The sequence below is a fragment of the Amyelois transitella genome, chromosome 6 (assembly GCF_032362555.1).
Source record: "Amyelois transitella isolate CPQ chromosome 6, ilAmyTran1.1, whole genome shotgun sequence".
NCBI lineage: Eukaryota > Metazoa > Arthropoda > Insecta > Lepidoptera > Pyralidae > Amyelois > Amyelois transitella.
The window spans coordinates 9020497-9048159 of record NC_083509.1 but is presented as its reverse complement, the minus strand read 5'-3'; the positions used below and the strand labels follow the sequence as shown (position 1 = coordinate 9048159).

Sequence of the window (27663 nt, the reverse complement as noted above, 5' to 3'; positions counted from 1 at the left end):
TTATAAAGGAAACAATGACAAAAAAGGCGTGCACCATGTGTGAAAATGTCTTAAACGAAAGAGTTGTTTTAAATTCTAACGCAAAGCCAAAGTAACCATATATTTCTCAAAAGCGTATTAAGATTCCTACATCTTAAGAATCTAAAGCCAGGTACACACGTTTACTGCATGCAAGTACACAATAAACTTGTAATTACCATTAGAATTGGGTCGAGTCGACTGCAGTCCGCTGTAACAATAAATTTCCCTGACGTCGAGAACTGCCAACTAACTTGTAAGGGCAATACAGCTTCATTTACCACTGCATCTAATTAAAGCGATCCGATTCCGTGTTAACCCCACGTAGACTGCGCTAATTGAAATTTTAGCAAACTCAAGACGCAATTAAAATTTTTGTTAACCCTTTTTTACCTAAGATAAAAATTTACTCATAGACATTAAAATCGAATTTAAAAGTAATTTTCATTTACGATCGCAGTACATGTTTTGAAGAATAATTTTATTTTTTCCACTGAGCGTTACTTCTAGGCTAGTTTTATTCTCTTATTTTCGAGTGCCGTATGGTTCCTGGCACCAATGACAACCATGGGGAAAAAAAGAATAGGACCAGTCCATCTTTTTCCCAATGGATGTCGTAAAAAGCGAATAAGGGATAGGCTTATAAACTTGGGATTCTTCTTGAAATCGATGAGCTAGCAACCTGTCACTATTTTGATCTCAATCCTATCACTAAGCCAAATCGCTGAACGTGGCCTTTCAGTCTTTGCGAGACTGTAGGCTCTGCCTACTCCGCAAAGGATGTGGACGTGATTATATGTATGTAATAATTTTCGAAGAACTGAAAAGAGGTTCTCACCTTTATTTACTTATCACAGCGTGGATTATACTTGCATTTTTATTTTATTTACTATGCATAGGTTTTATCTTACCTCTTACTTTTTAATGATGATGCATTGTGTATCCTTCGAAGTCCTCACTTAAGAGGTGGAAATGCAACCGGGACCGCCCTTGTTTCAACTGTTACTAAGACTATGGAGTAGGATGCTGAGAATTTGGCCAACTCCAAAACTTTGCAGGGAGCCTAACCCGTAATGGATCATAGTATCATATCATATGCAAATTTCTTCATGAAGAATCAAACTAATGAAACGTTTTCCTTTACCGTTTGATTCAAAGTAATGGACCATCTATTGCGGCTTGACAATATACGTAAGCTTACCAAACCACATTATCCAGGATATTGCACAATTTCCTCAGCTGTAAGGTAATTGCTTCAATTTTACGACTATTCGCGTGAAGTGAGGGTTAATCATGGCTGCAACTAAATGAATATATTCCCAAAAACTAAAAGACATAAAAACTGCTAGATATTTACCTCGAGCCCCTGATTTACTCATCTTGGTGTACCAAAATCGATCGTACCTACATTTATTTTTCCTAGAATCAGTTTATTTTTCAATAAAAGTCATGCTTTATTAAATATTAAAATAAATAATACAAAAAATATTTAAAATAATTATATTATTTTTTTTAACTATAATATATGACGTATTTGGTGGTCACTACTTATAAATTTATATTATTTATTACATACATACATACATACATATAGTCACGTCTATATCCCTTGCGGGGTAGACAGAGCCAATAGTCCCGAAAAGACTGAATGGCCACATTCAGCTGCTCTGCTTAATGATGGAATTGAGATCCAAATAGTGACAGGTTGCAAGCCCATCGCCTAAAAAAAAGGATCGCAATTTTATAAGCCTATCCCTTAGTCGCCTTTTACGACATCCATGGGAAAGAGATGGAGTGGTCCTATTCTTTTTCGTATGCCGGGAACCACACGGCACCAATAAAAAAAATTTATTGAACATTTAAATTAAATTTTATTTGTACATATACCGCTTAAAGTTATCTCCACTAAATAATTAGCAGTAGTAGTATATTAAAGAGAGACGAAGCAGGTTCACATGCGGTATCTATTAAATTAACATCTGTGTCACGAATCGAATATTCAATTGCAACTGTCAGCAATTCACTCACTCTTGTTTATTGCAATTTCAGGATGATTAACATCTTTGTGAGAATAAATTGAGTTTCGTCTGTTCCGTGTTTGAGTTTCATCAGGTACCTATTATTGGAACTGAAGGGGTTTCTCAATCACGTTGTTTAATTGATCGTGGTATGAGCAAGACCGCTTCCATGCAAAAGGGGTACAGGGTATAAAATCGTCAACAACGCAATCGATAAATACACATAACGTTTCTATCCTGCATACATATAGTCACGTCTATATCCCTTGCGGGGCAGACTGAGCCAACAGTCTTGAAAATACTCAAAAACCACTTTCAGCTGTGAGGCTTAATGATGGCATCACCTAAAAGAAGAAACCCCTGCTAACGGATGCTCATACTGGAAGAGACGACATCGTGAGGAAATCTGCACGTGTACATCCAGACAACTGGATGTGCAACCGTTATCTTATATCGGTATGGAACCTCTGAATTGGAGAGGTCAGACGAGAATCACTTGCTCATCTATGAACCATTTTATAGAAACGAAATTTACGCATTTTAGTTAGGTACCTACTTTTAATAAATAGGATGACGATGACTACGACAATCTCTTACTAGATAGATGGAGTCAAAAGTCATAAGACTCAAAGGTCACGCTTACAGATGAATGTCTGGTATGCTAGTGGTAAACCGTGTCAAGAGTTAAAACCCTATTAAATTCTGTGTCTGATAAACCTAACTTTATACACTGCACTTTATACACTGTTTTGACCCATACTATGATAATTAAGGCCATATTTTAGCAAAATAGAGGTACCAACCTACTAACACATGAGCCAAATTCCCTCCAAAGTTCGGTTCATGCTTCGTTGATTCTCCGCGTGACCACAAGTGATGGTTAGTTTACTTGAGATCTACAAACTGAGTAGTAGGATGTGGAAATGTGCACTAATTAAGCCTTCTACCCTCTGGGCTTAGACTCAAGTAATGTTCGCAACGGGCTGTTGAAAAAAAGTCAAATCTTGATGTGAAAATTCTCCCACAGAAATTTTTCGAGAGTTAAAAGTAAGAAGAGAAATTCAATATTTGGTATCAATCTTAAACCTCAATTTTCAATTTTTGACCGAGCGAGCGAATTGAGTGAGGTCTACCAATCAACTTGGGACACAAATAAATTTTTTGTATGTTTGTAACATAATAATTTAACCATTGGATTGTGGTTAATTGAAAAATGCTGTCTCTACTTCTCCTAAAAATACGGCTTGACTAAATATATTCAAGAATTCAATACAATAATTCACCATCCTGTATATTGGTAATTCGTATCCAGTCCGGCTGACCACAGCTGATGGTAAATTTGCTTGAGACACAGCCAATCGGCCGAGACAATGAGATTGTAATTACTGTGTAGAAGCTGGAAATACCTATGTCCTAGAACCAGGATGTTATTGGTTTATAATGGAGCAATTTATCTTTGCTGCGAGCAGTAAACGGAACATAATAGAATTTCTCTAACGTCGTTATGTTTTCAGTAACAGGAAAGACGTAAATTTCCTCGTTATTGCAACCACTTATTGGAAATTATGACATAGGTGATTTTATCATGATGCTCAGTTGAGGTTTGTTTTACTTTGGGTAATATGGTTTAGTTCACAACAAGACGAGACGCTTTAATTGATTGACTACTGTCATCATCATCCAGTTAAAAATGATATTTGTGTCTAGTTACTATTGGCTGTCATTCATAAACAAAATACGGATTGAGGTAGCCCCAAAGGGAGATCGAGACTATGGTAAGCGACGCTAACTCAACGAAAGTATATTTTACGATAAATTCTTATACAGATAAACATTAAAAACCAATAAAGAAAATTAATTTTTCTTCATGCCTTGATCCCGGGAACGGCCTCCGTATGATGCGGGGACTAGTGTGTCACAGACAAGCACATTTCTGCCTGCTCCACAGTGTCCGTTGAATTTGTGTGTGTGTTTCATTAAACAAAACAAAAACAAACCATACCCCACGATGCCATTAACATCTAACGCCAGACGAGAGCTAGCCAAACAGTCTACTTTGGCTTTGCCTGAGTACATAAAATCGTATACTATCCAATTAGTGAGAGAGTACCAATATCCGGCATTGAATGATCTAATGCGTGCCAAGTTGAGAGCCCTCGTAATCCTTAACGCACTTGAAAGTTAATAGTGGTTTTACGCATTCGACTATAATGTTAAATACCACCTATGTTATTCGTAGCAGCAAGTTATGTGGGGATTTTGAGTGGGTTGAAAATGTGTTTTCGTTCGAATTATTCGACTAGATTATAAGGTTACGGAAATTATTTGTCATTCATATTCGAAATAGCAGAAAAAGCCGATTTATTAATATTCAAGTTCTTTATTCCTTTAAGTTATTCCATTGAATTTCATTAAGAAACTTTCCAGATATCAATCGATAATCTATTTAGCCAGCGTATTAATTTCAATATAAAAAGCGGCGGTCCAGGCGGTTTCTTTAGAATTGGTAAATTTGCTCGTAAAACGAATCCGATTAGTAAGAATACAATCTGAAGATCTGCTCTCGAGTTTTCAGTTTGAATATATTTAAAAACTTTTCTTTTGATTTTATGGGGAATGCTCTTATCTTATTGCTTTTAAGATAGAGTATTTAGGGTATACACAATAATACACATAAACAGGTGATACTCACGAGTCTCGAACTACGTTTAAAGGTGGATGGCGGACGATATTGTATTCAATTTTGAAATATAACTGTCTTATAAAATTAACAAAACCAATACACAACAAATAATGTATGACTTGATATAATTTTCTAATAATAAAAGTCTATGAAATATTTTGCCATGTAATAATGTGCCGTGTGGTTCCCGGCACCAATACAAAAAAGAATAGGCCCAAAAAGGTCGTGAAAGGCGACTAAGGGATAGGCTTACAAACTTGGGATTCCTTTTTAGGCGATGGGCTAGCAACCTGTCACTATTTGAATCTCAATTCTATCATTAAGTCAAATAGCTGAACGTGGCCATTCAGTCTTTTCAAGACAGTTGGTTCTGTCTACCCCGCAAGGGATATAGACGTGACCATATGTATGTATGTATGTATAATGTGCTCCAGGCGAAAGTAAAAATAAGTTTTCTGGAAATGTGTAAATGGAATAAGATTTTCCACGTATCGCCTGGACTGTCTGTTTGTCTGTACACATCGCTACCGGATATTAGTGTTGTCCGGAAGTGTGAGGCGATTCTATTGCTATTAGTTCTGTTATCTAACATTCTTGTAGACGTGACTTACATCCTACAGTGTTTGACTTTCAAGACTTTTCGACCTCGGAACCAAAAGGAAGGTGTTATAAGAATATTAATCTTTTTTAGTATGTATGTAATTTGTGAATTTGGAGGTTTCATTGGAACACTTGAATAAATGAAACTAATTAAGATTTCTTTTTTGACGAAAATATCAAAACGTTTATGACACTAACTATTAATTTTTTGATCCCCTAATTAATGCTCTTGCATTTAAGTCACTTCCTCATATAAACTAAGTATATGCTTAACATAGAGTTACATATATCCCAACCTTCAAAACTATACCTCAAAAGTATTGCTTTAATATTCATATTTTTTTAACAAAATATTTCCAGATCGACACAACGTAAAACAACTCAGTTTTATGAATAAAATTAATTTCATTTCTCACTTATCTATCGACGACAATAAATAATTTCCTTCAAACAAAGCTTCGAAGGATCACTCATTATTACCTACAAATGAACCGTTAATAGGAATGACGCGCGTTTCCTAAACAACACCAACTTATCATGAACTCTCGTATTAAGTTTAAACAATAATCACGAGAGGTTATCTCAAGTTGGTTGTGTGTAGTAGGAAAATTCACACAAGACAGGAGACTTCCGCCTCAACATCGTTGTAATGGAGGAAATGGACCTATGCCCTGAACGGAAAAGTGGGGGGAGACGCATAGTTACCCTTGTTTTCATTATGGTAGGTTTGTAAACAAGGACGTAAAGACTTATCACGACTGCAAAGGGCATGATAAAGTAGGTAAGTTGAAGGTTAGCATCCAAATTTATGTTGTTTTTCTGGACTTCATTCCATTCTTTAGTAGGTACCTATGCTTATTTAATTATGGCTTATTTTAGCGAAATTGGAGGGAAAACGGCTCACTTTATTTTATACTGTTAAATATTCTTCGATTTTTTCATTACATACATAAATCACGCCTCTTTCTCGGAGGTGTAGGCAGAGAATACATCTTTTTAGAGAAAGAAATGAAAACTTGAGGAGGACGATTCACTGTTATTGTGGCGATACGATTGTAGCGAAAAATTGCTTGTAAAAAGTTATTACTTTTTACAAGCAATTTTTCGGTATTATTATAATAAGATTGATGAGTTGTGCTTCCAAAGTTATACAAATAAAAATGGACATATGAAGGAAGTTGACACTTAGGTAGGTAGGTACTAGAGATAAGTAGATAAAAGAGGATAATATTTTTCATCATTCTTTATAAATAAGCTGTCTTTTGCCATTATATTTATTCTGTCCCTGAATTATTTCCCAGACAATGTCACTATCAGTGACCATTCAGAAACTTTTCTTATTCCATCTATTGCCTTGTTTTTGCCATACATTAGAACGGCTCGCAGTTTTCGTTAAGTCACTGATGTGTCAAACAAACTGACTAAAAGCTTTTTTGTTGATTTGTTTTCTTTTCTTTCACTAAATGTGACTGAAAGGTACTATTGTTCACCTGTTTGTCCCGGACATATTATACTGTAGACGGGAATTCGGGTGTTTTGCGCTAAAACGTTTTTAATTTAGCCTCAGTAAAGTTTGTTTCGAAGTAACTTTGCTTTTTCGTCCAAATGCTCCCTGGGATCAAGATGAAATGCTAAACAGGGACGCTCTTCGGAACATGTTTTACTGAATAATAAATAAAGAGGAGGATTAATGAATAAGCTCTTTAACACAGTCTACTTAATACGTTTTAGTAACGGCTAATGTTATGAGGTTTTAGTGCAAGTTCATCGCTATAAATAGGGTTTTTGTTGCTATTATTGGAGGGATTTGTATTATATATTTATATGTCACTTTATTGAGTTTAAAAGTTGCATTAGGTGAACTTATGATTAATATTCTCTAAGAGTGAACCTTTAAAGGGCTGGAACTATAATTATAGATGATGGGCTAGCAACCTTTCAATATCTTTTTGTAAATGGAGGTATTATATCTTCGTGTCCAGTTACAATTAGCTCTGTCTTTTCCTGCCTCTTTAGGGTTAGACGAATATAATATGATATATTAGACTAATTAATGTAGCCGCCGTTTAGCCTTCAAGGACAGACAGACACTTTGACTTAACATTTAGATAAACAAAACTGACTGAACATATTAATGAAAAAAAGGACAATCGATTTTTGACTAAGACGACGACTAGACAAGACGCCTTGAACATCCGAAAATTTGGTGTTATATACTGACCGATCCGACCCTTGGCCCGTTCAAATAAGTAGCATAAATCTAATATATCACGTAGCATAAATCTACAAGGTTTAAAAAAATCTGAGGTTTTTGCCCCTATTAGTTCGTAATAATTAGTTTGCTGCGGCCTCTGACTCGGCGTTGAAAGTCGCTAATTTGTATAGTTTGAAGCCATTGACACGACAGGAGAAAAAGTTTGAAATGTATTGTGAAGTTAGCGACCACATAGCATTAGCGAGCAACTTGGCTCGATGCGACCGACGTATGCGCTCGCCAACTCGACTCAACTTATATTCAACTTTTAAAGAGTTCTGAGAACGTCTTTGGACAATTCCATGATGTTAAATGATATTTGTAAAAGAAAAAATATACTTGTTCATAAGATGATTAGTTTATGGTATCCCTAAAGATCTGAATAGATTATCATCATGATTTTTTGAAATAAAAAATTTAGTGCGATTGACCTCAATCAGCCTGATGGTACGCAAGAGGAGGTTTAAAGTTGTGCACGCATGCTCAAATAATACCTATTAATGCTTTCATACAATCTGGTTTAAAATGAAAGTCAATGAAGCGAAAGGATTCTTAACTTGGGATTCTTTTTAGGCAACCTGTCATTACCTTTGCACCTCAAGTTTATTTATTTTCTGTCTACCCCGTAAGACATAAAGACGTGATTTTAAGAATGTAGAACTGAACATCATACAAATTGTTGAGAGAAGAACCAAATTAATAAATTAAACGTACTTTTATCTCGGGTAAAAATAATTTTATTAACTAAATAAATCTTAATATTATAACGGTGGTTGTTTAGTTGTTGACATGGAGTTTGGTAAAATACTGTAAAAAGTTTAAGTTTATGTCAAAGTCTTTATACACGCAAAAAACATATTATAATAAAATAAAAAATAGGCTTTTAACTACGATGCAATACAATTAAGGATGTGTAATTTAGTCCTATAAAATTATTAAACTACTGAAGTTGGCATCTTAGCATACCTTGTATTAACTAAGTCTGTACTTAAACATTTTAAACTATTGAATTAGAATTATCACTAAATTAAACGTTTGAAACATCATCTCTTCTGTTTTACTTTGTAATTAAAACTTTACAAAAAAATTACGATTGCCTCACATTTCCTTTATATTTGTCCAGCTGGAATAAAATGTTTAAATTTATAAATTACTATGTCTCAATATTAATAACAGATTCTAGAACTAAATCTTATTAATAGACACTAGTATTCGTATATCTAATTCTTGTAGGCTTCTAATTCCTCCTGCTCCTTATTGACGGCTTGTATCAGGATTAGCGACATGACAGCGTTGATTACCTGTTAACATTGGTTAGTTAATCACATTATATGTGTCTAAGGAGTAGTTATATAAAATATCATCTTATTCTTCCTCCTCTTAGCTTTAGTCCCAGTTGCATCCTCGCCACTATGGAGAGGAGCCCGGGGTATGCCTTTCGACCATGGATCCTAGATTGGGTGAGTCACGTTTTTCACGAAGCGACCCCAATCTGAGCTCCGCAACTTTCGCAGGTACATCTAATTTTGGAGACGAGCAAGGTGTACTTATTATTGCTGGTTTAGGTAAGTCATGAACTAAGACATGAATTTACCTCATGATCGTCGTCTGATCTCTGCAAACTTTGCAGTACGCAATTGGATTCGGTCACACATTCAGTTGCCTTAATGTGCAGGCTGTATACGATATTTTCCCTCGCCGTAAGAGCGTCAGTTAGAGTTTTCCGGGTTCCTCTCCAAAGAATTGATGATGTAACTAAGATTAAATCCTAAAGAATAATATAACTTACAGAAATCATACAGCAAGCCAGAACTATCCCGGCTAGCCATCCAGTCTTCCCTTCAAGGTACCACGTCAGCTCGTCAACGCATCCATGGAAGAAGGTGTTGCCAGTTACAGAGTCCCGACATTCTGCTGGCAAAGGTTTATTCAGGTTGATGTAGTCCATGGAGCCGTCGGCACCGCAGCAGCCGATCTGGGAAATGATGGCGAAATATCATTCAGGGCTACCTTCATAGCAGTCTACTAGAAACTTTAGGTGATTTGACAAGTTTACGTTTTTTAATTCAATTTAAAAATTAATAAATATCAAAAATGTATTAAGCAAGAGTCTTATGTATAATCGAGAACTTTAAGACTGTTGGCTTTTACTACCCTAGAAGGAATTAAGTCTTGATTATATATGTTATGGATACGAGTATGTATGTTCTATTGTCTTATGTATAAATCTATCTTGTATATTGTTTTTGTACTGACATATTACTATGTTTCATCTGTCTTACTACTTACTTCCTAAGGTATCATTCACTTTACCCTTTTCTCATAACGAATGATAGTCCAACATCAAATCACCAAACCAACATGAAAATAGTTTACAAAGACAAATAAAAATGAACCGCCAGCTGTAAGAGTAATCCAATCAAAAGGGCTGGAAAAATCTATGACTTTTCGTCAAACTCGTGACAAAAAGACAAAGAGATTCGTCACTTCTAACGAAGCACACAACAACCATGAAATTCGGAAATGTGTAAAAATAAATATACAAGGCGTGGAACAGATAGTTGACGTGATTTTGAGAACCATATACGAATGCTCAAGGAGTGTTCATTACTTTTATAGAAATAAACAAAAAAAGAATAATGGCTTTAAGTAAATTAATTATTGTGAAAATTTATTTATTTTGTTCATTCTTTCAAATAACGTTTATATCCCTTTGGCGGGTAGACAGAGCCAACAGTTTTAATAACACTGAAAGATCACGTTCAGATAATGGCAGGTTGCTAGCGCATCGCCTACGAGAAGTATTCCAATTTTATAAGTATTTCCGAAGTCGCCTTTTACGACATCCATTGGAAAGATGTGGGATGGATCTATTCAAAAGTGCCGGGAACCACACGGCATGAAACAACATTTCTTGATATTGAGAGTAGACTTGGTTGTCCAGGTACTACATTTTATACCAACCAACCACAAAATGGTTTTCGTCCGAACGTAAAACAAATACGACACCAATCATTAAACTCTAGCAAACTGGAGTAGGATTAAAAATATTTAGAATGCTTTTACCAACATTTCGTTTAGAACCGATGGGTGTTTCACAGCAAAATTGGGACTGCAAAAAATTCAAACCAACTTTTCCATGTACAGTTGTAAAATCTGCTTTGTTTGCAGTTTTTGGTAAACTGGAGTTAATGGCGGCTTTACAGGCAGCTAAGTGATTATTTATTCGAATGCCTGTTGGTTATTTTCTCTCCCATTATGAGAAAGACGCTTTAGTAGTTAATAATATGGTAAGATATATGTCTTTCTCTCGTTAAAGCGTATTCCCTTCTATGTTAGTGCACTTTCTACTGGTGCTGTGTAATCACGTTTATTTCTCTTGCGGGGTAGACAGCTACCAGTTTCGAAAAGACCAATAGGCCACGTTCAGCTGTTTGGCTTGATGATCGAATTTGATATTCAAATAGTGACAGGTTGCTAGCCTATCACCTAAAAGTAGAATCCCAAGTTTATAAGCCTATCCCTTAGTCGCCTTTTACGATTTCCATGGGAAAGAGATAGAGTGGTCATATTCGTTTTCAAAATAATGTGGTTAACATGAGATGTTCGAAGTTTCTCATATCGTCCCTAGATTTATATTGTCATAATTATCATCATACTTACGCCTTCTTGCACCATCCTCAGAATATTCCTGCTGTCCTCGTGCTGTGGGTTGTTGATGAGTCTGGTGATGACGTCCCTGATCAGCGGCTGTATGCTGGAGTCGTATGTGGAGAAGTCTAGCACCACACAGGCTCCAATGAGGCCAAACACGAATGTCGCGATTTGGGAACCAATGTACTGCAAGGTTGAAATTGGTGTTAGTTTAAGACATTACTTGGTGGAAGTCAAAGCAATGAATGAGAATTTGTTTTTGATTATATGTTGAGCTAATTTTATCTGGTTGTTTTGGAAATATAAAATAATATAAAGCGCTGAGAGAATTAAGTTACATTGTATTTTGAAAAACAATTTTTTAAAGTGCCACAAGTAAACTTGAAGTTATTAACTAAACTATTAATAACAAAACAAATAACAATATAAATACTGGCTTTGCCTGGGGCTTCACTCTCGTGGGAAAAGCAGAATAAAAGTAGCCTATATTACTCCCGAATGTCTATCCATTAATCAGTATATAAAATCAGTCACAAGTTTTTGGGTTAATTTTTTACAAAGAAAACCTTTATCTTTACCATAAGTGTAGATAAATAAAAAGATAAAAAGTAAATTACTACCATTTGAATTAATCTATACGATAAACCAGGTTTAGATTGAAAATCAACGTTAGAAAATTTCGTCATGGGAATAAAAAAACCCGTGAAGCCAAATGTCCAGGCGAAACCCTCGGAACGAGGTCATACATACAGAAGCTTTTGAATTGAAGTTCTGTAACTCATACTCCGAATGTCACGCACACAACACCAACGGCTGACAGTTTTTCAATTAGTTTTCTAGAGTTCCACTGAACTATGCAACTGAATGACTCAAATGCGAGTAGTTTCACTGTCCATTTAGGGGCATAATATGTAGATATACACAGAAATATCTATCGAAATTCATATTAGAACATCGGTGGTCGAACGGTAAAAATAGACATATATATACACATACTCCCGTCTATATCCCTTGCGGGGTAGACAGAGCCAACAGTCTTGAAAAGACACTTTCAGCTGTTTGGATTAATGATAATTGAGATTCAAATAGTGACATGTGGCTAGCCCATCGCCTAAAAGAAGAATCCCAAGTTTATTAGCCTATCCCTTGTCGCCTTTTACGACATCCATGGGAGTGAGATGGAGTGGTCCTATTGTTTTTTTTTTAATGGCGCCGGAAACCACAGGGCATTATTATCATACAAATACCAAAATTATTATTCTTTATTGAACCAATTTTTCGTATGTATTAATTTTACAATATACTAATTGGATTATGTAGATAAAAAATAGGTAAAAAAACTTTTTAAGTTAAACGGTTTTATGTTAAACATACATCGCAATGTTTAATATAAATGTACTAAAAACAAAAAAATAATAAAATAGATACAGTCGTGGGAATTATAAACATATGCATAGACTAGACTAAAATAAAACCGTGGGGCACGTCAATTGTCTACAAATTATAGACTTAATGTGCGATAGAAGAATCGTTTAATTCGTCGTTAGGCAGTTGGCCCGCAGACGGTGCGCAAATTACTTACTATTTTGCTGGCTAGCGAGGAATCGTTTCACTGCTCGTAGTTTGTCTTTAATCGACAAAACTTATGATAAAAGTACTACTCGCTCAACATTATGAAACCCTAAAACTCGCTTAATCGAGCTTGCTAACTTGTTTCCACATTCTAGCCCTACTTATCACACGTCCATCGTTGTCGGTTGAACAACTGCCTAATTATAGTGTAACATTACAAAACAAACATTTTAATCAACGATTGTAGACAATTGACGTGCCCCACGGTTTTATTTTAGTCTAGTCTATGCATATGTTTATAATTCCCACGACTGTATCTATTTTATTATTTTTTTGTTTTTAGTACATTTATATTAAACATTGCGATGTATGTTTAACATAAAACCGTTTAACTTAAAAAGTTTTTTTACCTATTTTTATTTTCTAGTTTTTAGTTTTTATTTCGCATTCTGTTTAATTCATTTAGTGCTTCATTATTGCAAGGTTTCTTGCCCTAAGGTTTTTTAACTAAACTCAAAAACTACTGGACCGATTTGAATGAAATTTGGCACAGGGATAGACTTAACCTTCAGGAGTAACATAGGCTACATTTTATCCCACTGCTTAGATTTTAATTTTGAATAGTAAATTGTATTCTACTTGTTGAGACCTTTCATTTGATACCCATGTTGATGGGATTGATAAAACCTAAGTTATCCGCCATTTTGTAGAGGCTGCCATCTTGGATTTCAATTTTTTATAGTATATTGTATTCTGCTTGTTGAGCCCTTTCATTTGATACCCATATTTATGGGATTAATGAAACCTAAATTATCTGCCATTTTGTAACGGCGGCCATCTTGAATTTATAATGATAATGAATAAACATAATTATATTGTCACCAAAATCCAAAGTGTATACAAAATTTCAGATTAATCGGTTGACAGGAAGAGGGTGAAATTTGAATTACTAAATTTGACCCAAGAATAAATAAAACAAACGGGGTGAGCTAAATAAAACCGTTTAAAAACTCCACTATTGAATTACGCTCATTGGTTTAGCACATTAGTAATTCAACACTGGTAAACAATACCTAAACTTTCATAATTAATTTCGAATCGTTTTGATCGACAATTTAATAAATACAAACTTTATCAAATGATAATCCCATATTTATTATTTGATTTAGTTTGTATTTATAAAATTATTATTATTATATAGCAAATACCATGTAGGTAACTAAAATTTTGATTTCAGAGGATTTTAATCACCAGATAGTTCACGACAATACGAGTGTTGTGCGCTGGGAACCAATCTACTTTCTGCTTTTAAGAAAAAAACTATATGAAAAAACTTTTATCATATAGTTTGTTTGTAATATACAAGTAGTGGAAAAATATGTACTTATGAATAATTGAATCCGCCAATCAACTTGGGGCGACAATACATTTCTTGTATGTATGTTTATAACGCAATAACGTTCGAACCGCTGGTTTCATTTTGATGAAAGTTAAAAGGTATGTAGTATCTTTCATATAATGTTTGAGTCAGTAGGGCAAATCATTTTGAGGTATTCACATTTTGGAGAAAAAATTCTACACGTGAGGTCTAAGTTCGCGACGAACGACAATGTTAATACATACCGAGTATAAGAGAGTGACATTTTCCATGAGCGCCGATCCGCATCCAAGGAAAGCGACGACCATGACAATCAGGGACGCGATGAGGATGATGTAAATGCCGATGAAGTATTTCTGGAGACTCAGGACTGACATCCATTCGTTGAACCCGGGCTCGATGCAGATCCATAGACACAGGGCGAATATTGATACTCCGAAGAGCTGGAAAGAAAAAAAAAGCTTAAACTATTCTGAGCTAGTGAGCAGGTTGAAATAAAAAAAAATATAAAAAGTTTCCTTTTTTAAACAAAATTGTAAAAGAAGCTACTTAAGTTTTTATTTTTTGTCTCCTGTTTTGATGGACCTATAAAAAACAATATATGGCATTCGGTTATGAAACATTCCTCAGTATTTATTACAGCAGAATATCTTTCATTTTCGTTAAGATGAGATCGTGTTTATTAATAGAAACTTTTTCCAAGAAACGTCTAATAAACTACGTTGTTGTTATAGATTATCCTGTCCTCCTTAATTCTTATCTAGAAGTAGAAGTACAGATTTTTTTAAATCTTCATGAGAGTTTTATGGTCACTTTATTTTTAGAGACACGAAATCACAATTTTTTAAATATTTTTTCCTGTACAGATAATACAATTACTCCAACAGCTATGCATAATTACCAATATAAGATAGTACTAAAGTTATGTTTTAGTTCGGCAAAACAATTATTTTGTAAAATGTTACAATAAATGTATTTGAATCCACATAAAATGCTCATGGACAAAAATTCAATATTCAATAGGACCATGAGAATAATAAAACTATAACAAAAACAGGGGTTATATTTATGCCCAAGGCTGAAAGTTTTATAATCTCATTAATGCTAGTAGTGTGCCATCAACTTGTTCAGGAGAAATAATACACAGACAGATCGGAGGATTGCGAATAATAGCTTTGTTTTTGCCTCCCAAATAGCTCTAGATAAAAGGAGAGTTGCTTTGATAATATTTCCCGACTAGGTAGCGTTTGTACAGGATGTCATTAAATGCTTTATTTAGACCGTAATTTAAAAACATGCCGTGGTAATCTAGGATTATGGCAGATCCATCTTTCTCTATAAGTTAATTTAAGTATCATTTATATGCTATTTTTTAAATGTTGACGATAGTGAATTCTTTTAGCATTTGTAAGCTATGACATCACTGTTGTAGTTTTTTTGGATGAATTTAGTTTAAAATAAATTTAATTCTGGACCTTTGATAATCAATTGTTGTTTATTAAGTCCCTGTTATTCAAGCATTCACTCCAAAAAAACTTTTTTACAAGTGAAATGATTTTTATAAATGACAATTTTTATAGTAAGCTACCACAGATGAGTTTTAACATACTATCCTTAATACATTATGATCCTTTCACTTATTTTGTCTACCAAAGGGTAAAAACAACAACAAATGGACCATTAAAGATCTTTTCTATTTCTCTTGAATGTCAACTACGTGACTGTTAAGAAATTGGCTGAAACATTTCACATTACATCATGTATCAGTTTTAAGTCTTATAATCTCAAGCAAATTTCAACAATTTCACAAGTGAGAACACGCCGTATACATGACAAATTATAGAGCATCTATTCAGTAGGAACTTTCGTTCCTTATTCTAACTTTTACAATATTTAACCTTTCATGTTCGTTCTTTGTTTGTAATAGACTTTTGTTGGCTCGCCTCTGGGGACTAAGAGCAATTGGGCCAGTGTATTAGCAATATAAACTCTTTGCTGAAACACATTTATATCCTGTCACTTTGGAAATTGAATTAGTTTTTGTAAGTATCCGATTTGTTACAAATGTACCTAGGTATTGATTTCTTATTCAAATGGATAGGATATAAGGTTTTAATCGTGCGTTGCGTTGTTCCCTCAGAATCAACAACTTCTAGCCGTCATATATAATCTTATAATTTTACCGATCCCCTTAACCCTTTTTTAGCCAAGGCTGTTCAGGTAACACTGCCTTGTTAGTTAAATAAATAATAAATAAATATATACGGGACAAATTACACTGATTGAGTTAGCCTCGTATGTACGTAGTTGTTTCGTATGATTCTTTAGGAATTCTTCTGCGTGGTTCTCGAAACTGTGGGAAAGGATCATGATTGTCCTAGCGGTAGCCTGTATTCACTACTAGCCAAGAGACCGAGTTTCGCCTGGGATGACAATTTTGGATTGGGTACTAATTCAAGGTTTTTACTTCTAGGAGTTACTTCGGGTCTAATCTGCCTTATTCACACCTCGATTTTGGTCACAGACTCCAAATTTGAATAATACAAGTCGTTTTAGTGATGGGCTTGCAACCTGACACTATTTGAATCTCAACGTTGTTACAACCTTTGCAAAACACTGTTGGCTCTCTCTAAGCTCTCCCTCTCGTAAATAAAAAGCCCGTAAGGAAGGTAGGTACGTACTATGTATAAATGAATACGAGTCATATTTATAGAAGAGTGAGTCAATGATCTATATCAACAAAAGCTTTTAGTCCCTTCCATTGATATATAAATATTTCTATTAGGACAATCAGAGCATGTCCATATATCATTACTTTTCCTCGTAAAAGTGAGACAACGTGTCCATTAGCCAAATGATGTAGAACGTTGAAAATTATTACAAGTTACCAAGATAGATCGGGTACCACATAGATATGATTTTTATTTTTACGTTCACTAATTTTCATTTACAACTTTGTCATATAAGTACACTTCGGAATCAATTTTTTACTAACTTTAATTCATCAGTTCAATGTTTTCAATAATGAAGATTATATACATCCAAATATGTTTTTAAACTCATTACTATCATTCATTCATTCATTATCAATTAGGGGAGAAAAAGAACCATCTATTTGTGTTAAAAAAATCTTTAGATTGTCTGCAATTTTAAACAGTTTACTCGTACGTTAAGTACTCGTATTTGAATTGTCTGTACTTAAAAATAAGTTAACCTGTATGAGTCGTCCGTTAATATCTTATCTGATAACAAGTTGACACCGAGATAGCACCTGTATGGTATGAGCAAAATTCGTTTAATATTGATTTATATCTTCGTTGTATACGATTTTTTTATATAACTGAAAATAAAATTGTTATTGTAAATCAACAATTCCAATTTTTCATTATTGATTACAATAGTCTTCCTATAGAATCTAAACTAATGTAGTCCTATTTAAGAGTGCCGGTACCACACGGTACTAATAATAATAGACTATAAAATTCCTCACAAATGTTACTTCTAAGAAATTCCACTCACCTAATCGAATGATTACATTTTTTGTCAGAATTAAGTACATGCGTAATCTCTGCTACAATAACAGAGGTTAAAATTAGACAAACAACGGTTCTCGTTACGAACAAGAAAATATAATAAGTGGTTAATGTGGCGAAAAACTTAATTCGTTCATTTTACACAGAATTCTCGTGTATTTCCACTTTGACTGCCTGTGGCTGCGAGGCCACAAGACTTTTTTAGAATGTTAAAAATTTACGACGTCGTAAAAAGTCAGCCCCCGCTCGTTCGGCTTCCTACTTCCAGTACACCTTTATAACAAAGTATCAAGTTTTAATAGTCTTCATCAATAGAAAAAATTCGTCAAATTTCTTTAATTGACTTTCTGTTCATCGTTGTGGCCTTTGTTTTCGTACTATCTCTTTTGAGATGATGATGATGTTTTTGGTATTGATGATTTTAATATTTTTATGTATTTCTTAGTGTGGGGTTCTTATAACGATAAAGGGTCTATAAAACAAAAGGAAAAAAAATATGTTACACCACTTAAATATTTCAGACTATTGATACCGTTACCGGTAAAATTAAATTTGACACAAACTATAAACAAGGCTAATGGTTTAACACACACTTTTAATGCTTACTTTAACTATCAATACTTTATAAGTTCTTTTCTTTGAAGAATATATTAAATATATTTTCTACTATATCGTTAACTCAGATTTATTAGTCATTAAGTAATAATTAAGCTTTCACTGCGGCATTAAAAGAAAAACGTTTATGTGTTACATAAATCAAAGGCTTTATCATTATGAATTTTCATATCCCCTTATAAGCGCTTTACGTCGAGCAATCAACAATTCGTATAAAACTAAACAAAGCGATTCGCTGTCCTCAATTTCCTTCAACAAAAAACCGTTTTAAAAACTATTATTTCGACTGTATCTCAAACAGACGTCAGTCGCGATTCCCATTGTATCTCCAGGGGCACCTGCAAAACTGGAATAATAAAGAGTTTTACAACGTTCCAAAATGGGACTTTTTCTCGCAATTCAACCGCAGCGTGCACTTAAGGGATTTGAATATCTTACGAGGAAGGCTTTATCTATTCCACGCATATCTCAACAATGAATCCGCATTTTTTCGTTTCAAGACAATAGATCTTTCTTTGGCAGGCGAGGTCTGGAGGCGTAACGCAGAACAACGTTATACTCTTTAACTATTACTTGGACAGAATGGCATATTGTCTACTAAAGTAAATAACGTTGTACTAAAGTTATAAACATTTCCAAGGTGATTTGGTTATAGACCGATGTTTGATATTTACATTTCAGTTAAATCATTTTTTGTATCAATCTTCAGCAAACCCAAAAATTCAAATTTCACATCAGAGAATGTATTTGGGAACAGTAGAAATATATATGTACCTTTTAACTCATATGTTGTAATTTAAGTAATTGTCTTATAGAATCACCCATAAAATAAAGCGGTCTTTCAGAAATAGTGTATTGAAGTATATAATGAAATTCTGTTTCAATTAAAGAAGTTAGGATCACAGAAACTTTGAGTTAACTCTTTCAATTTATATCTATTGAATTTAAATTGACTATTTATTGAAGCTTCAAATATTTTCATTACTGTACCCAGTCGGATTAAGCGTTAAAATAAATCTTCTATCGCAAAATTAGGTTTAAAAGAAATTAGAAAACGGATTCGGTTTTTATCTGATTTAGAATTAAATTAAAATTAAAACACGGTTTTCGGTTACAGCGACAAAGTTATTTCAATTTCATATATATCCACTGTACACAAATCACATGGGTTGTAAAGAGGTTATTAGACCCAAATCACACAAACGCAAGCTTTTTATATTTTAAATTTTAATGAAAAGTGAAACTCCTTGTCGAATCGTAGAAAAAATGCATTATGTTATGAGCTTTATTCTACAAGCAATTAAAATCATATAAATTAATAAACTATGGTTTGTCTGATGGTAGTCTTAAATGAATTGATAATCTTGTCCTACTCGTAGTGCCAATCTAATCGTTTTATGATCTTCCTTGCTCCACCTACATGATCAACTGAACCAAGATCTAGCGGTAAATTGGGAAGGTGTCTATTATAACAATAGCCTCGAAAAATGCATTAAAAGAGCAATATGACCGCCCATTAAACATCCGTGTGGTTCCCGGCACCAATAAAAAAAAGAATAGGACCACTCCATCTCGTCCCATGGATGTCGTAAAAGGCGACTAAAGGACAAGCTAATAAACTAGGGATTCCTCTTTTAGGCGATGGGCTAGCAACCTTTTACTATTTGAATCTCAATTCTATCATTAGGCCAAAAAGCTGAACGTAGCCTATCATGATTTTCAAGACTGTTGGCCCTGTCTACCCCGCAAGGGCTTTAGACGTGATTCAATTCAATTTAATTTATTTATTGCATCCTTAATGTACAGTATACAGATTATATGTATGTATGTATCAAACAATTAAAATTGAGTATTTCTTACTAATGCACTATTATTTTGTGCAATAAAGGGTAATTCATTAATTCAATCTCCGCTGACTTTGTTAATACTCGTATAGAGGTACTTGACCAATTTGTAACATAGTTTTATTTTCAATTGGGGAAATGTGTACATCCTCTTTGATGGCATTCCAATAATTATTTAGTTAGACTGCGTTTCTCGGCTGTCAGTAGCATATTGCTCAACAACGCAGCTCTAGAATGTGTGAAACGGGCCTTATACGAGTAGCTACGCCCCTCGACTTAGCCCCGGAGTTTACGGGAAGATTGTGGGAAAATAAATTTCGCAAATGGAATGAGACGGAGGTCGACTCAGCAAATAAACTGAAATTCAAGCATTCCCTTCCTTGTCTCGACGATTTTTTTTTCTTTTGATGTCAACGCCGGATCCGCATGTCGTTTGCATGCATATTTATTACTGAAAAATTACTGAGATAATTACATTTTTTGATTGTTCTACGAAGAGTATTTCATAAGGAAATATTTCGCTGTATTGCGCTATTGAAGTCTCGCCAGCCGTGTAATTAGCTAAATGAAAGTGCAACGGAGCAAATTCTCGGCAATTTTTTTCACTTTTTACTTTTTGTATCGCATAATTCTGAGTCCAGGTAAAAGTTTTAATTTTTGTCTATTTATGGAGTTTACTGACTTCACTTTCAGTTGTGGAGCTTTATAAAATTAATCTTCTTGGCGTACATTGAAGTGATGCATTCTCATTGAAACTAGTCTTGTATTCATTTCTTAAGTATGTAATTAATTTCGATAAAGTTGTGCAGACAAGTCTACTTTGCTTTTTTACAGTAAAATACCTTAAACTTTTAAAGTTTATGCTTTGAGCGTAAAATTTTGCCAAAGTAATGAGCTGACATAATGATATATTATATAGTTATTAATTTATATCTATTGTCAAATATTTTAAAAGAATATTGATAACATACGTGTTGATTATTTTAATGAAATATCTTCCAGTGATTCGACTATAGAGACGAGGTGCGCATAAACGAAAATAAAAAAATCTCCACAAAACTTAAATTTCTCTTCGCGTAGACTTACTCTTGGTGATTTTATTCTGTGCATTACTTACATAATATCAGAGTGAAATCGCATTCAAGCAAGACATTAGACGCACGTGGCGTCGCAATAAATCGCAGAAAGGCACCGCAACTGTCTCGTTACAGCGGTTAATTACTTTAATTACAAAAAAACAAACAAAATACCATTATACATTTACCACACATATACCTACAATTGAAACTTTAAGTCACGACACGAGTCTTTGTTTATTTATGTTTTTTTTTATCACGTGTGCAGATTGACCTGCACTAGCACCTAGGTCATAACTGAAAATCAGCGTATTGCTCTACAGCAATAAATTCGTTGAGTTGTGACCTTTTTGTATTGCTGCAACTCACACCCTATTAATTTGTATTTCATATGAAATTGTAAATCGTGTGTAGCAAATCAAATAAATGAATTATCTATCTATCTATCAAAATATCTAAACATTTCGCCACAGTAAAATGAAAAACAATTAATGTCTACAATTTATTATTTTTATTTGATCTTACAGTAAAGACTTTTATTCAAATTTCCATCGTACAAACCATGTAATTAAGAAAGATATTAATTATTTAACGTTGCAACTGGCATAAATCTTTTATGCCAGTTGCAAAGTCAAATAATATACTATAACCGCGACTACATTTTTTGCGTACACACGAACCTTCAAGAATTGGTGTGTAGTGAGTGATACGAATTATGGACGCCTTATGTAGTGTTACTGGTATTTTGGTTTAAAGTTTATATAATGCACCTAAAGGTATCTATTGGGGACAAGCAGTTAAACTTCACGGACTCAATAATCACTATAAACTTTGAATCCTTCAAATTACACAATAAAAGAGTCCCGTCCAATTCCATTTCCCGTTTTCTATCAACGGGTCAACCTCATCGCTTTCCAGAGCGGCCATTGTGATGTTAACAAACACGTCCAGTGCCACTACATGTTTATCACGTGCAGACGCTTTGTTCGTGTACTGAGCAGCTGATGCCTTTCAAAATGGCAGATATTTTCTCGATACAAATATATGAAATGCATTGCATGAATGGGGAGTGGTCAGTTGGTATTATGTTTCCAAGGATTGAGTGTAATTTTAGATTTTGTCTGGTAGCAAAGAGAAATATGGCGTGGTAGCCAATTTTCTATCAAGGGAAAGGCCTGTAACTATGAATTTTCAATATGGTGATGGGCTAGAAATCTGTCAATATCTTTGCGATTCACTGGCAATTTTAAACCATCTAGATAAATTAGGCCTAAAGTCAATAAAGTCGCTTTCACTACCACGTAGGATATAAAGATGTGGTTTGTGTGTAGGTTTGGGAAGAAAATTAAAGTTAATAGACTCAGAAAATCCTATTAATTTTTTTTGGTTTTATGTTTTGTAATGGCATACTTTTATATACTTTGTTCATTTGAGTGCTTTGTAATTTGAGTTTCTGTTGGCATGTAAATTGGTATGTTATGTGGTGTATTATAACGGTATGGTGGAAGCCTGATCAGATTATTTAAAATCTCCAACAATATTAATCATCTACTTAAATAACTTAAAAAAACAAGAGCGCTGATTTAAAATAACTTCCACCGAAAAAAGATTGAAAACATATTTTAGAAAATGAAATTTCCGGTATGAAATGTTGGGACCGCCATTAAAATTTCACGGAACAATTAAACAAATGTTAAACACCGAATAACGGGCACTACAAAATTTAAACAACAGAACAGCGCTACCACTACAGAGGAGAGCTTGAGTGACGCCAAAAACGCAGGTGTACTCCCTTTGCCACTATTTGAATAAACTCCATGCCTAAGAAATGTAGTTCGGGAGAGAAAGAGATATTATTCTCAGACATAAAAAAAATTGCAGATAATATAACTTATTAATTGGTCAGCAGTTACGTTCTGCAAAAATCTGTATGTGGGATTGAACATTTTAAAGAATGATTATTTAATGGCTTTACAAACACAAGAATAACATTATAATAAGCTGTTAAAATTGACGCATAATTGACGACGACAAAGTTATATCTGAACATGTGGTCACGTCTATATCCCTTGTGGGGTAGACACATCCAACCTTCTTGAAATGACTGAATGGCCACGTTCAGCTATTTGGCTTAATGATAGAATTGAGATTCAAATAGTGACAGGTTGCTAGCCCATAGCCTAAAAAAGAATCCCAAGTTTGTAAGCCTATCCCTTAGTTGCCCTTTACTACATCCATGGGAAAGAAATGGAGTGGTTCTATTATTTTTTGTATTGGTGCCGGGAAACCACATGGTACATTATAATTTATAACTGAAATTGGAATAAAATTGCGAATAACTACCTATTTAATTTATGCATTTCACCAGAATTTAATCATTGCATTCCGATCGATTACTAAACTATTTTCAATTGCAACAAATGAACGTCAGTATTAATTTTAACCCTGCTTGTTTTGGTACCGCGCTAATGAGAATCGAACATGTGAACGTAATTACGCTACATGATTGCACTTATTATTCCTTGTTGAATAAACCATACATACATGTATGACAGTAGTTTAATTATAAGGTTATTCTTTTGTTCTGATAAAAAGAATTGTAAATGATGACTTTGTTCTATCCTAATTTTATGCGCTGTCTTTGTCTTTTTTTGTTTTCTTATTTTTTAGATTACTTCTAAGCTGCTACAAGAGTATAGCAACATCTGATTTATTTGCAGGTTTTTTTTGATTCCCTAACTCACTTTTTTCTGGATACTATGCATGTTAATCCTTTAAATTTATTTGCTACTCACCACTTTATCAGATACTCCATTCCTACAGCTACCTAATTATTTCCTTGAAGCACAACCTTAATCTTTGCTTATGATGCATTTATACTTCTTACATTTTATATACATCTTTCCTTTCTTTTCAATCAGGCCCGCGGGCACTGGGTAACTTTTCGTCAGGACGTTGTCGATTTGATTAAGGTAAATGTTGTTTAAATGCAGAGGCAAAACTATAGTTTCAAGAAGACTAAAACACAGTTGCGCGTCAAGTGCTGTTCTCAACCTGGCTTCTCGTTAAGGTGTTCCAGCACAAATGAGAAATAATTGCCGAAGTTCCAGAAGCCGGTTCCGATAATTGACTTTTGGATTTCCGCCAAGACGAATAGCAGTTGATGGCTCCTGCTAGTGATAAAATTGGAATTCAAATTCAGATTGTGGTGTCATTGATTTGCAGGTGCCTCTTCTAATAAATTAGGAAGGCGGTACAATTATAGAAAGATAGACACTGTCTCGGTCTGTGAGAATAACTAAAACCGCTTTTAGAAATGAATATCATGTTTAGTTTATGCATAAAGTTCTAAAATGAGAGGTTGTTTGGCAACAATTTAGGTGTGTGAAACGGGTAATTTTGAGTACGTCCATTTTCTTTGTATGGCTCTTTTTTCAAAATTATCATTCAATTAAGTACTCTGTAAAGCACACTACTAACATAAAATTGAATGATAATTTACTAAACCTTATACTAAACCTTGATATAAAAAAAAGTAAAACTAAAAACAAAGTACTTGAAAGTTATATAAAATATTTAAGTTTCACAATTTGTTAATTATTTCAATACAATGACTCATATAATTCACTTGATTCTTAAACTAGAAAACGGAAATGTGATTGCAATGTTATGAATCTTCATTATCAATATATTTGTTTTACTTGTATGAGTCAAAGAGTGACGGCATGGCGTACTAGGAAAACGGGGCAAGTGGCTTATCTGCAGTAGGTGTCTACTGATAACGCATTTTTTTCTGTAGGTTGTATAAAAAATAATTATATTTTATTAAGATTTGTATGCAAAATATTTTAAGTGTGTAATTTAACTATATAAGTTGAAAAAAAATTGTGATTGTATTTTCAGAATTTTTTTTTTACAATATTGATTTTACTAGATAGATCGTGTGTCAAGTGTGTTTATATCATGCTTTTATTAATTCTATTTATTTCCGCTACTTGTATTCAATATCTATTTACGTAATTTTAATTAAATAAGTTACTTTCGTGATGATTTCATTTAATTTTAATTCAACTTTAATCGCACTTAACTAATTAAATCGTCGCCATTTTTTTTATTTTTGAAGGTCCACTTGCATATAACGGCGCTTTGTTTAAAAACCTGACTAAGATATTGAATCCAGTCTAGCATGACACGCGTGACGACGTTTTTATCGCCCGGAAAACTATCGCTGTCTCGTTTCACGTCATAATAAAAAGCGAAACAGCGATAAATTTTCGCTCTATTAAATCGGCAACTTGCCTGCCATGCTACGGAGGCTTAATGATGGTCTACCTCCAGAGAAACGAGGACGTAACCGGGAATAACGTCTGGAGGATAATGGTTAGATCCACTCGATCATTTTATATTATAATCAAATTTTATTCTATGAAGTCTCTGATTAATATTTGATATCGTCAAACAAACGCAACCTTGGCACACTTCAAAAAAGTAGCTGAATACAAAACATTGTCCGTAATAGGCACTTCGTCGTTATAGCTCATTATGGAGGTTTTTGAACGAAAACGCTTACAATAAGTGCTCGTAATCTGAGCTTTAAGGTACATCGCGTGCTTTTCCGTAACGTCGGAAATCGCCATTAAAAAGTTTTATGTATGTTTTATAGTGATAAGGTTATTTATACTTGAAATTTCTACTTTTATATCGTAGTGAAACTAGGCCTTAAATGATGAATAAAAATGTGAAATCGAAGAAAAAAATTTCTGGTAATCCTCTTACTTCACACATGTTATTTTGATATGATTTTGCAAATTCGTCTCTAAAATAATCGAATCAATTTCCACGAAAATGGTATAGATAAAGAAAATTAATTTTATTTGACTGATAAAATATCCCTTCTTTCCTTTGTTTCTTCTGTATAAAACAGTACAATATTGAAAACAAATGTCCTGTCTAAGACTATATTACTTTTGCATACAGTACTTACCTAGTATACGATGGTAACTAATCCTTATTTTAACCAATTCGTATACGTAAAACCGTAGCACGTACAGTGAAATACTCTGACTTAACACTAACAATACATTCCTTTACCATGGCACACTTTTAACAAACTCACCCAAAGAACGACATTGAAACACATCAACGTGTATTTGATGCAATGGATTTGCGATTCCAATTTGCCTGACGACGAGCGCCCTTTACCACTCCCTGCGCCGGCCATTTTGAAAAACACAGGCACAAGCACAGATAACTGAAAAACTCAACTGGACACTCAGAAACTCGATCGAAAACTGCCCGTTATCTTATGATATACTTATCTATACTGAGCTAGGTTATCTATATTTACCGAGATAACCAAAAGATACGAGCTTATGAATTGCCACACCTGTTTATTGTTTTTTAGTTGCGAAAATAATAATACTTGTTGCGTTTTGTTCATCTAAGGCTTATCCATTTATTTGGTGTTGAATGGAATAATCATATATGCCAATATTGGTGTTTAGATTATTCTTTTAGAACCTTATTCAATGTAAATTAAAAAGGCGTATTTATTTTATACTTTGCAGTCTCACTATTTATTAGCGGTATGCTCAGAAGCCGTTAATAGTTACAAGTGTTCAACACCTCTTAAGATACTGTTCTTGCTTAAATTTAAATTATTATTTTAAGTCCGTTAAATATAAAACCCGTTCATATAAACATCGCCATTATTTCATTTTTGCTTTACGCCAACGATTTTTTATAAGGGTGGCCGAGACGCTTCAAATATATCAAGACCAACGATATGGGATTCCACAGATACGTGTTCGAAATTCGATAAACGGATTCAAACTATATAGGAAATGGATGTGGCTGGCTATAAGCTGTAAACATAAATAAGGAAGACATACGATGTTTTAGAAAATCCCCACGCACGGACTCTGCTCCTAAATCTAACACTTGCGACGGTAAATTTTAGTATTCGACGCGCGTCCTAGAAGTTTAAGTTCCACATTTAGTTCGTTGACGGTGTTGCCGTGCTAATAATTTATGGCTCTATCCAGTTCCAAATAATTTCACGTGACTAAACCAAACTCCTACAGTATATACGGTTAAGGATTTTAGGAAAGCAAACTGAGTTTAGCTACCTTGACAAAGTTGTCATTCGTGGCTTGTGAAATAGGTAGGCAGAACGAAGTTTATTTCGTAAAATCTCTTAGGATCGAATCAAACAAAGACAAATTTTATTTATATAGACTAATGGAAAAATTAAAATTAAAAAAAAAAATCCCAGGCCTTTTTCGACTTGCCGCCAAAAAAAGCCAACTTGGCCCAGATAAAATCACGTCGTTCATTCACTAACTAACAGGCCACAACAGGCCTTTTATGTAAACTAACGATGTATAAATCTAGTCAAATGAAGGAATTTATAGAGGCT

The 27663-nt window shown here is 34.0% G+C and overlaps 1 protein-coding gene across 1 annotated transcript; it reads right to left on the bottom strand.

Moving 5' to 3' along the window:
- Positions 1-8287: 8287 nt before the first annotated feature.
- On the bottom strand, positions 8288-26547 carry LOC106131329 (tetraspanin-2A). Its single transcript, XM_013330404.2, has 5 exons — positions 26362-26547; positions 14423-14620; positions 11237-11413; positions 9363-9548; positions 8288-8874 (listed from the first exon to the last, which is right to left on the bottom strand). The coding sequence occupies exons 1-5, from the start codon at positions 26464-26466 to the stop codon at positions 8794-8796; spliced, it is 747 nt and encodes a 248-aa protein (XP_013185858.2). The 5' UTR covers positions 26467-26547; the 3' UTR covers positions 8288-8793.
- Positions 26548-27663: the final 1116 nt, after the last annotated feature.